Source organism: Tasmannia lanceolata, unplaced genomic scaffold (assembly GCF_043159265.1).
Source record: "Tasmannia lanceolata isolate RefF3 unplaced genomic scaffold, GAP_Taslan_0.1 ptg000011l, whole genome shotgun sequence".
NCBI lineage: Eukaryota > Viridiplantae > Streptophyta > Magnoliopsida > Canellales > Winteraceae > Tasmannia > Tasmannia lanceolata.
The window spans coordinates 12,380,554-12,393,004 of NW_027518688.1; the positions used below are offsets into that span (position 1 = coordinate 12,380,554).

The 12,451-nt window shown below is 45.4% G+C and overlaps 2 protein-coding genes across 2 annotated transcripts; both read left to right on the forward strand.

Moving 5' to 3' along the window:
- The first annotated feature begins 4,938 nt into the window (after positions 1 to 4,938).
- LOC143885883 (uncharacterized) lies at positions 4,939 to 7,049 on the forward strand. Its single transcript, XM_077389926.1, has 2 exons — positions 4,939 to 5,326; positions 7,009 to 7,049. The coding sequence occupies exons 1-2, from the start codon at positions 4,939 to 4,941 to the stop codon at positions 7,047 to 7,049; spliced, it is 429 nt and encodes a 142-aa protein (XP_077246041.1).
- A 2,673-nt stretch (positions 7,050 to 9,722) lies between these two features.
- LOC143885884 (uncharacterized) lies at positions 9,723 to 10,780 on the forward strand. Its single transcript, XM_077389927.1, has 2 exons — positions 9,723 to 9,952; positions 10,279 to 10,780. Exons 1-2 carry the CDS (start codon positions 9,723 to 9,725, stop codon positions 10,778 to 10,780), a joined length of 732 nt encoding a protein of 243 aa, XP_077246042.1.
- Positions 10,781 to 12,451: the final 1,671 nt, after the last annotated feature.

Sequence of the window (12,451 nt, forward strand, 5' to 3'; positions counted from 1 at the left end):
TCCCCTTGCCGAGCGCCACAAGGGACAGCCCTCTTAGCAGAAGGCTCCGACTCCGGAGGAGAAGACCTAGCCGCCCCCTTTTCTCCGACCACTCGACCAGAGGGGCTGGAAGGCACGGATGTCGGAAGCCTCGCTTGCGACTGGCCCAGCCTGGCCGCAGCCATAAAGTCAGAAGGGATCTTATTGCGGCTCACTAGACTCTTCATCGCCGCCGCAACCCCCTTTCCCTTACCAGCATCACCAGAAGAAGACATGCCTCCTGCCAAAAACGGGAGAACAACAACCGCTCAGAACAAAGGGGAACAACAACAACAAAAAAACGGGGGGCTCACCACGATAGCTGGCGGAACTCTCCCCTGTTCCCTCGCCCATACAGCGGGCCCTCCTCTCCACAGCTCTCGGCAAACCAAGCCTCTTTAGGCCCCTCTCCCATCTAAACTCAGAAACGTCAATAGCCTCCCCAGAAGCGAGCTTCCCCAAGTCAAACTTGCTGTAATCAGACTCGTCGGGGAGGGACTTCCTCCGCCACTCAACGGAGCGTCTCCAAGAGTGAGGAAAGTCCCAGTCAACGTCCGGTGGAGGAGTGATGAACACATACTCCTCCTTCCACTTTTTGATGGAAGAAGGCAAGTTCGCCGCAATTTTCACCTGAGGACGCTGGGTCAGATATAACCAGCTATCCTCCCCCTTCACCAACGGGCTAAGGGCAACTCAGGCCCAGAGTAGCGAGAGGGTAGGCTGAACCTTGTAAAGACCCGCCTTAGCCACAAAGGCCAAGAGAGTGCGCCAACTATTAGGCGCCAGCTGGGAGGTGGCCACCCGGTAAAACTCAAGGGCCTCTACTATAATTCCCAAAAGCGGGAACCTAACCCCCGCCCGAAAAGCCTCCACGTAGAAAGCTACCTCCTCCTCCGTGGCACCCTCACACACCCCTTCCATAAAAGAGGGAACCCTAATCCCGTATTCATCAGGAATGTGGAACTCCCTCCTAACCTTCTCCGCCGCCCCTTCTCCCAAGGTGTTCCTGAAAGATGTCACTCGACCGGGACAAATAACGGCACCACACCGAATGTCCCCAATCTCCGCCTCACGAGCGGGAGATTCCAAAGGAGCGGCCTCCACCGATGACCCAGAAGCCCCAGAGCTGTCTCTCAACTCCGTAGGCTGCTGTACATCTCCAGAGTCGCCACCCCCTCCCTCCACAAACAACCGCCTCCTTTTCCTTGGCAGAGCCCTCTCCACCACTTCCATCGACTTAGAAGAGGGACTCTGAGGAACAGTCGCGACAGACATCGTAAAACTATCAAATGTCAAATGAAATAAAAGACGCAGAACTCACCGGAAGAAGGTTGGTGAAGAGCAATACGCACAAAAATCGCCGCGGAAGAAAACCCGTTTCACCCGACGAAGATGAAGAAATAAGATATGGAAAGAAATCCCCAAAAAGGCTCTAAAAAGGGCTAGGGTTTCGACACGCGTCGATTGATCTCCCTTCCTTTCTAATCCGATGGGACACGCACACGTGGCGCCGATTGGGAAACCCCAGGGAACCGCCAAAAAGTCAAAGCGCCATACTGAAAAGACGTCGCTACCCCTACTCTAAGTGACTTCCCCAACAAGCCATCCCTAAAAAACCCTCACCACGTGCGATGGTAAAATCCTCGGAACCCTTCACAAGGGCCCGGCATACAAATCCACAAGATGTAAAAGGCCACGTACGATGGTAAAAGGCTCGGAACCCTTCACAAGGACCCGGCATACAAATCCACAAGATGGAAAAGACCACGTACGATGGTAAAAGGCTCGGAACCCTTAACAAGGACCCAGCATACAAATCCACAAGATGGAAAAGGCCACATGGTAAAAGGCTCGGAACCCTTCATAAGGACCCGGCATACGAATCCACAAGATGGAAAAGGCCACGTGCGATGGTAAAAGCCTCGGAACCCTTCACAAGGGCCCAGCATACAAATCCACAAGATGGAAAATACAGCATACAGCAATACCACCAAACAAAAAAATACGTCAAGCACAGCCAAAGGAAAGCGAACACAAGATACAAGTCATGAACCAAAAAAGAGCCATTCATAAACTACTTCCTTCTGGCCCACAGGCCTACAAAAGGGGGGAGTAAAGACAAAAAGGCACGCAGGCCCGGGCCCCAAGGCTCCAACAAAAAGAGGCCTCCTCCAAAACCCTGCTCTTCCCGCCACCTCCAGCTCAGAGCGACTGGCCGCTAAAAGAGTTTTCCACATCGGAGAGCTCCTTATCACTCTGCTCCTCCTCCGAAGAGCTCCCCCAACGACGATTCTTAGCAAATCGGGCCTGGTCATTTAGCTAACGTACCCGATTCCTCAGCAAATCATTCTCCGCCCGCAAGGCCGCAATCTCCCGATCCATGTCGATCATCCGGCTGCAAACCGCCATTTCCCTACGATGGACATGGGAGAAGAACGACCGGTGGCGATGAACAAAAGCTTCATGGGACTCCCTCTCGTAAAGGGGAGGAAGGGGAGAGCGCGGGGAAAACCCTGGAGGCGGGTTCCTCTTAGGAACCGTTTGCCGGGGCCCCAACCCATCGGGTTAGTCTCGGGACTGCTGGGAGGACTCCCCTCAGTAGCAACTCTCCCCCCCACCACTAATAGAGAGACCCTGGAAAGACGACGACATCTACGACGAGCCCGAAAATAGACCGAAAGAAAGCGAAGGAAGGGAAAAGAAACAAAAGGGTAATCTGCATACAAAGCAGAAGGACTCGCTCCTTATAAACCCTATGAAAGACCCATGGACAGGAATTCGAAGCAACTCGCCTACACGTGTCGGTTGCCCATTTGACGGCCAACCGGCACCACATAATGTCACCGCAGTTCCTCGGGAAGGAGCCGCCGGACGAAACGGCACGCCTTCTCGCACCCCAAGATTCCCATAAATGCTTTCGTCACGATATTCCTTAACCAGGTAAACAAGCATGCCCCCTTGGACCAATCAAGAGACCAAAGGTAGTATTATGATGAGACATAAAAAACGGCGCCGCTTTCAGTTTCCGCCGCATGTCGCCCATACACTCATGCAGCCAAACCTCACCACTTCGAAGCACCCCCGACTCTTCCCCACCAAAGGAGAGGGAGGAGGCCGGAGGCAGGAAGGCAAGCAGAAGGGGCCCGACCCCAATCCCCCCGAAGAAAAACTCACGACCAGGACCGGGGCCCCGGCATGAGGCCACGACCCACGAACGCGGCTGGCAAAGGGAATTAAAAGCGCCAGGAACAGGTTCGAAATCCCCCGCAGGCCCGGACTGACCATCGCAGGTCCTCACGACCAAGATAATTCATATCAAACAGATGGGAAAAACAACACAGAGAGGCACAGCGCGAATTCATAAAGATTACCCATTCACATCATCCTGGCCCACAGGCCTACAAAAAGAAAAGAAAACAAGAAACAAAGCGCAGGGCACGCAGGCCCCAAAATCCCCGACAAGAAAGGGGAAATGCACTAAGAAAAACAAGAAAAGCCAGAGATTAATCGGAGGAAGACTCCTCTCCCGAAGGGTTCCCCTCCTCCTCCCAAGAGCTCTCCAGCAGGGGGTCCACCTCATATTCAAACAGCTGCTCATTGAGAAAGTGAACCTTTTTATGCAAAGCCTCGTTCTCCCGCTTCAAGTCCTCGATCTCCTTGCCCATCTTCAAAACACGGCCACGCAGTTCCGTTCCCTGGTGATAGGCTCAGGAGAAAAAAGACCACTCCCTGGCGACACGGGACCGAGACGATTTGTCCTCCCTAGGCAAGGAGGAGAGGCGAAGGGGGGGAGCCCGAGAAAGGGCTCGGGTCCCTCCTAGCCTTCTTCCGACGAGCCGCGAGATCCTCCTCAGGATCGGAGGATAAGTCAGGGTCACTCGACGATTCTTGGAAGAGGCAGGCCTTACCCCTAACTCGCAAAGGAAAACCATACATGTTGTTGAAAAAGGAACGAAAGGACGCCTACTACGAAGCGCCGGGGTAATCCCCCTTTTAAACTCAAGAAGGGAGCCCTGGTGCCTCGAAACAAGGCAACCCATCTAACGACGCCACCGTTTCCCGGGGACGGCCGCCGGATAAAACGGCACGCCTCCTCGCACCCCGAGGTCCTCATAAATATACTCATCATGACTTCACTTGAACAAAACGTTACTCCCTTGGCCCAATCAATGGACCAAAGGAGTAAGGGGGAGTTATGATAGGGCACAAATACGGTGTCGTTCTCAGATATCGCCACGTGTCGCCCATGCACGAGGAGAACCCAGCCATCATGAAGAAAGACGTTGAAAAATGATAAAGACCATGCAAACATGACACGCGTCACCGTCCAGGCCTCATCATCACAAACTATGGAAGGAGATGGCCGGCGAAGCCACTCGCGCCGGCAAGGCAGGGGACGGCCCAATCCTGCAAAGGAAGGTTTTCTCTCCATAATGATGAAAGGGGCCGCGCGCCTCCCTTAAAAAGGGAGGGAAAGGAAGAAGAAAGGGATCCCACTTTTTTCTAAAAAAGGACTCCCCCCATTCTCAACTCCGCCAGGACAACTGGAAAAAGAGGTGAGGCAACAACAGAGGAGGCTAGGAACTCAATCCTATTCTCCCTGCTAGTCCCCTCCGACCCACTCATTCACACACCCAGAAAAGAACCCGAAAGCTGGCCCTGGTAACCCTGATCGAAACCCCTTCCCCTCTCACTGTTCTTTATATTGATTGGTCGAAGGATCTGACTTGGGTGTCGAAGTGGTCGTTCGGGACCCACCCCGGACCCCCTAACCCCCTTTGTTTGTGATTGCAGACCCCACGGAGGCCCTCTACGGACCGCGCGATCGCAGACCCGGATTCAGACGCCATCACAGATGTCAGACGAAGAAAATTAGAATTTTAGATCGGAGATAAGGTGCTTTTGAAAGTATCACCCACTATGGGAGTGATGCGGTTTGGGGTTAGAGGAAAACTCAGCCCAAGATTTGTGGGACCATATGAAATATTAGAAAAAATTGAAAAAGTGGCTTATCGATTGGCTTTACGTCCATCATTGTGTGGAGTGCACAATGTGTTTCATGTGTCTATGTTACGAAAGTACATATCAGATCTGAATCATGTGATTGAATTAGAACCACTGAATTTGAGAGAAGATTTGTTATTTGAAGAACAACCCGTCCGTATTGTGGACCGTAAGGATCAGGTTCTCAGGCGAAGGACTATTCCGTATGTGAAAGTTCAGTGGCGAAATCACTCAGAACGTGAAGCCACCTGGGAGCTGGAGGAGAAAATGAGATCGAAATATCCGTTTCTGTTTGAGATTGCAGGTAAGTGATAAGTAAATTTTGAGGACGAAATTTTTGTAAGGTGGGTAGAATGTAAATACCCAAAATACCCCCTTCAATTTTTACCCCCCTTGAATAAAAAGGGGTGTTTTTGTCCGTTGGTATTTGACTCAGATTAGGGCTTTCTAATAAAGCCTATAAATAGATTAACTTGTGGCTAACAAACCCTAAATGGTTGTACAACCCTAGAAAGAGAAATTAGAGAAAGAGAAGGAGAAGACCGAGGAGATCGCAATTTTGGAGTCGAAGCCGCGAGTCCAGGTAAGATCTATGAACTATGAAGGATTTGGATACTTAGGAATCCTAAAATAAGGGTTGATAAGAAAAAGAAATAAGAACTTTGATTATTATGGATTAGAAATACAAATCTTTGGGTTGATCTTGAGTTTTCTTGGACCTAATATTGATTTACAATTCCAACGAACTCAAAATCGTTATATAAGAATCTGAATTCAGAAATTTGAGTTTTGGAGATTCGAATAAGAATCTTTAGTGATTTTTCATAAATCGTGTGTTTGAATTCGGAGCGTGAAGTCAGTTTGATGGATTCCTCTCGTCGATACGAATCCATCAGGTCCGACCTCGCGCAAATTGAACCCCAAACAAAGGACTTATGGTCGTTTTAGTGATAAAAACAGTGAAAAATCGTGTTTCAGAGAAATCTGGGTCCGCGCATGGGGCGGACGTCCGTGAGTACCAAGTTTGGTAACAGATGGATCCGCGGATTTCCGGAATTCCTGGACGTCCGGCGCGACAATTTTTCCAAAACTTCAGAAATTCATAACTTATTCGTTTCTTGTCCGTTTTCGTCGCTCTTGTACTCTACGGATATGCCGAAAATGTCATCTTTCTGTTAAAAATACTTTCAATAATTTTTGAAAAATTTACAATAATGATATCACCAAAATGATAAAAACAGCCATAGAATGGGTTACCTTTTAGAGCCCTTATTTGTTACTTATGCCTTGTTCAGATCAGGATATTAAATCGTAATCCGAGTTAAGAAAGGAATCGTGCATCTCTGAGGTACGTAATAACGTACAACTTTGGGTATTTGTAAACCTTCTTCACACTGACTTTGAAAATCTGTATTGACACCTTTGAATTTCTGAACTAGCTTTGTGTCTAGCAAGCCATTTTGTCTTTCTTAATTACTACTTTAGAACCTCTGAAATAATTGTTCTGAAATACTGTTATGAACATCTGTTCCGAATTCTGAACCTGTGAACTATCAGTTTGAACTTTGAATATTTTGAACCATTTGAATATGAACCTTGGACACTTTTGAACACTTCTGTGGAGGCTTGGATGATTTCTGGACCCTGCCATATGGGGTAAAACATTTGGCAACTTTGGACCCACTGTGGGGGTAGTACACTGGAACTTCTGGCCCGTCAGTGGGATAAAACGCTGGCCCTGTCGACTTGTATCTGAACTTAAGGAACTGGTTCCGAACACCGTGGACTGTCGGTATATAAGCAATAACATGTCTTCTAAGCCATACCGATGACTCTGAAGTGCATTTGAACTCTGAACCTTTTGTACATGTTTTGACTCTGTTATCTGACCCCATTGAATCCTGTTATGCTTAGACTATACTTAGCGTAGTGCTTTATTAAGTACTGAGCTTTTCAGCTGACTGTGGTTATTTAACATTTTTTCAGGTCTTAGCCCTCATGAGGTTAACGAGGAACAGGAGGCTTAGCTGGGATTTGGATTTTGACTTAGAAGACTAATTTAGTTTATTTGTTTTCAGTTCATTAGGAAGTGAGTATTTGGCATAAGATGTAAAGACCTTATTATATAAATTGTTCTGACTCTTGGGGAGAGATGAGATTTGATTTGACTCTGATAGGCCCGCTTAGATTAAATTTGATATACATTTTAATTATGAATGCCTGGTTATTTTTATTATCTGCTTTATAGCCTTGTCCATTTGTGGGACTTGTCTTGCAGGTGTATGGTGCTGTCATGTCCTATGCCCAAGGTGGGGTTTGGGGCGTGACAGATTGCATGTTACCCTTATCTTTGCTTTTTGCTTCTCGTCCCATAGCAGGACATTGTTGCTGGTATTTTCTTTTGTCGCTTCTCGCCTCATCACCGGCTATTGTTGTTACTTGCTGTTGCTTAATAGAATGTTCAGATAAGGGCCTCTGTGGCATAGGTAAAAACATAGTCAAGCATAGGAATGCCAATTCCAGAGAAGAAAGTAATGAGATGGCCATTTTGTAGATAAGGAATCCATACATGTGCCCCCCCTTAAAGATAAAGTGCTATTTGTTTTTGTTTATGAAATTTCGGTGGGCTTGAGTTCTTGGGCTGTCCAAATTAGGTGTAGTTGTTTGGGTAAGATTCTATCAGCAAAAAGTGACTGTCATTCTGTTATACTCTTGCATCAACATACTTAGAAAGGCAAACATGTTTAAGCTGATCCGGTCAGCAAATTTAAGTCATGTTTAAATTAGGTTAATGGTGAATTGGGACAAGTTCAAATAAAATAACGCTAATCTTGCATGAAGCTAAATGCGACAATTTAAAAAAACTCGACCCGACCTGACCCAACCGAAAAACTATTTCGAGTAGGGACGGGTTTATGAATCATGGCCGACCCGACCCGACCCGAGATTGTTTCTCAGGTAGGGTTGGGTTCCTAAAACCCTGACCCACGCGACTCGAGTTGCAACCCTAATGAAAAGCATATGGACGTTCCAAATATAGGGATTTGTTCACATTCCACTATTGCCTTGGGCTTTTGAGAACGAATTGAGCATTACTATAATGATATGCTATGTGGCATGCATATTGTTTATTACCTATGTATTATATGACTTTTATAATGAGTAAGAGCTATTTTTCTAAACAGAATAACATGTAGGAAGAGGACAAAACCCAAAATGCAGAAGCCCTTGAGATCACATTCCTAGTGCAAAGGGTCCTATATGAAAACACTATGGTTATGAAAACATTGCTTCCATCATTAACTACTACATAAAACCTTCGCATGTCCCCAAAGAAATTGCACCTAAGGTTCCTAACACATCTCAATCATAGTCTCGGTTTGGTGCCCTTGTTTCCTCTCTTAAAGTTGTTAGAATATTCTATTCAGGCACTAATTTGCAATACCAGAAGATTTGGGTCAGGAAATAACATATCCATTACTTCGTTGCTGCTCATATTGTAGTAACTAAGGTCTGGCATCGTACAATGGCCACTTGCCTTGTCGTGATCTTATTGGCTTTGCCTTATGACAGATTTTATGAAAGTTAATGACGTAGCAAGCAAAATATTTATGAATAATTCAATGGTCGATGAAGAGTTGATTATCCCTCTATATCAGTTCTATGAATCAGGTTGTCTCGGTCTTATCAACCTATCATGAAGTCATGGTCTCAGTTGTCTTTACTTTTGTTTATGCCAGTTGCTGTCAAATGGGAAGAAGACCGCTTTGGGTTTATTTAGTGGATTGCAACAATAATATAAGTGAGAAGTGAGTTGTGGGAGGAGATTTCAATGCGATATTAAACCCGAAGGAAAAAGACAGGAGTTAAGGCTCCGTCCCTTGGATCCATGCTTGACTTTCAGAATGCAGTGGATGGAGCTCGTTTGGTGGAAAATGGTTATTTGGGTAATAGATTTGCCAGAAGCAATAATCAAGAGGAAGGTGGGAGCGCGAGGGCTACTCTTGATAGCATTCTCTCCAATACCAAAAGGAGTGAGCAGAATTTTCATATCAGAGTCGATCATCTCTCTAGAACTTGTTCCGATCATGTGCTTCTTTCCTTTAGTAATTTGAACTTGGAGATCAAAAGAACCTTCCACTTTCAGATGACGTGGAGCATTGATGAAAGGTACATGCCCATAGTTAAAGAGGATTGGCAAAGACCTGTCTATGAGGGTGATATCTACATCCTAGTTGCCAAGCTTAAGAGGTTGAAAATTACTTCAAGGAGTTGGAACAAAGAGATTTTTGGGGACACGTTTCTTAACATGAGAGAGGCGGAAGACCAGGATACTATGGCAAAGTATGGGGTAAGTTCATCTGCTCCGCATGGGGAAGCTTTGGCTATAGCTAAACAAAATCTTTGCCATGCGCTTATGAAGGATGAGATTTTTATGAAACTAAAATCGTGATACAAATGGTTGAAAGAAGGGAATAAAAACACAGTTTTTTTATGCTTTAGTTGCTGCAACAAGTCCTATAACAGTATAACCAAACTATAGAACAATGGTGCATGAGTGGATAATCCACTTCTAATTCAAGAAGAGACATGCTCTTTCTGTGGTAATCTTTGTTCTAAAGGTAGAACTTTTAGCAATAATGTCTAGCTTCTGTCTAGCTTGCTTTCAAGAGTGTTAGGAGGTTGTGAAGGGGGACATCATGAGATTTTCTAAGGAGTTCTTTGAAGAATTGAAGCTTGATAGGGGCACAAGTGATACATTTATAGCTTTAATTCCAAAGGTTAAGGGAGCTTCATCCATTGGCGATTTTCGGCCTATTAGTCTTCTCGGTTGTTTGTACAAGTTGCTAGCAAAAGTTTTGGCAGCTCGTATTAAATTGGTGATGCCGAAGATCATATCAAATAGTCAGTCTGCTTTTGTGAGCCACAGGCAAATTTTGGATTGTTCCTTAGTTGCAAATGAGGTTATTGATTATTATTCAAAGATGGAAAGAAAATGAGCGGTATGCAAGCTTGATATGGAAAAAGCGTATGATAGAGTTGAATGGGATTGCCGACATATTACACGATGTCTAGGATGGGGTTCGGTTCTAAATGGAGAAGTTGGATATCTAATTGCATTTTGTCGGCTTGGTTTTCAATTCTACGGGGCTCCAAACAGTTTCTTCAAGTCTTCTCGTGGGCTGAGACAGGGCGATCCTTTATCTCCCTTCCTCTTTGTTATTATCGCGGATATTCTTAACCTTTTATTGGCAGAAGGCAAATGCTGCGAGCCTGCGGCTTGATTGAAGGATTTAGGATTGGAGCTGGGGAGAGTGAGATCACTCATTTGCAGTTTGCCGATGACACTTTGCTCTTTAGTTCTCCGAATGTAGAAAGGATATTAAATTTAAAGGCTATTATTCGGTGTTATGAGCTTATCTCGAGGCAGCGTTCTAATTTTCATAAGTCAAAGTTTTATGGGATTCATTTGGATGAGGAGGTCTCTTTAGGTCTTGCTGGCATCATGGATTGCAAGCTGGATAGGTTTCCTTCCATATATCTTGGTCTTCCGCTAGGAGTAGGCAAGCATGGGAAGGCGAGTTGGAATCCCATTGTTGAAAGGGTAGAGAGGAGGCTTGCTACTTGGAAAAGGAATCTAGTGTCGAGAGGTGGTAGACTCACTCTAATTAAGGCGGTTCTTGCTAATATTCCCATCTATCAGTTGTCCCTTTTCAAATGCCCTATTAGTATTCTGTTGAAAATTGAACAGATTTAACGAAGGTTTCGGTACGGTGGATCAAATAAGAAGAGGGGCATTCCTTTAGTTAGTTGGGAAGAGGTTTGCAAACCTTTGAAGGCAGGTGGTTTAGATATAAGAAGGTTGAGACTAGTAAATCAGGCGCTTCTGGGCAAATGGTTGTGGAGATATGGAGAGGAATCTTCTTCACTTTGGGTAGAGGTTATTGTTAGTAAATATGGTTCAGCTGGCGGTCTTTGGGAATCTGTGGATAATTTTGCTAAGAAAGGTTGCACAGTGTGGCGAGACATTTTAAGTTTCTCTCATCCCTTATTGGCACTAGATTTAGAGTTCATACAAGTGATCGAGTACTATTCTGGTTAGATAAGTGGTGTGTTGCTTCCCCGTTAAAGGATATTTTTCTGGATTTATTTGTCGCCTCCTCTGCAAAGGAGGCATTGGTCCGAGATTGCTTTTTGCGCTTTGAGAATAGGGTGATTTGGGTTCCTTCTTTTAGAAGAATTCTTTTGATGGAGATTCCTGCAGTGACCAGACTCTTTGAGCTTCTCGAAGGCTCCTATATAAAGCGAGACGGTTCTGATGTGAGAATATGGGTGTGGGACTCTTCTGGGGAGGTCTCGGCGAACTCTTTCTATAATCATCTAGTTTCTCGTCCTGCTTGTCCAAAGATTGCTAGGATTTGGTCCATTCATGTTCCCCCTAGGGTTGCAATTTTGGTTGGGGTCCATTCAGAAACATATTCACACAGTTGATTTCTTAAGGGAGAGACACATTTTAATTATAAATCCCTGTGCTCTTTGTGTTGGGGATGGCGAATCGGTTAACCATCTTTTTTTCCATTGTAAAGTGGGAAGGGAAGTTGGGGAAGTGTGTTGAAGAGGTTTGATACCCCTTGGGTCTCTCCTGAGGACATTTTTTCAGGCATTTAATAGTTGATTTTTCTCTCGATGGAGAAATAAGGGCAAAATCCTGTGGCTTATATCTTTTTTACTGGTGATATGGGTGCTTTGGAAGGAAAGAAATGCTAGAATTTTTAAGGTTCGGTTAAGAGTGCTTCTTACCTTGAATCTAAGGTGAAGATGCTCACTATTTTTTGGGCTTAATCCCTTCCTTCAAATTTGTCTCCAGCTTCGATCTCCGGTATGGTTGGAGAGAAGTGTGTTGTAGTTCCCCTTTAGTTTCCCCCATTTCTTAGCCTTCGGAACTGCCGGAGAGTGGTTCTGTTAAATTGAACTTTGTTGGATCTAGTCTTGGCAATCCAAGACTGGCCGGCATTGGAGGAGTGCTTCGGATGAGAACGGTGAGATTAAGTGGTCTTTTACGGGTCCTTTGGGTTGTATCGATTCAAATGAGGTGGAAGTTAGGGCAGTTAAACTATTGGAGGGGGAGAATTTCGATCTTATAGTGATTGAAGAAGACTCTATCAATGCTATTCGATGGATTTCTGGCTCTCATCCGTTTCCTTGGCATTTTACAGATTTTTTTAATGAGATTAGAGATATTGTTGGGTCCTCTCATCCTTCTTTTCGCCATTTTAGAAGATCTGCCAATGGGGCGGCTAGCCTTCTTGCTAGAAGGGGTGTCATTTGGAAGCCTTGGAGCAATATGCTTTCCTTCCTCCCAGATTATCTTTTTGTATAGTATTATTTGTGCTTCTGTACATTCTGTGTATCTTTGACCTCCTCGGTC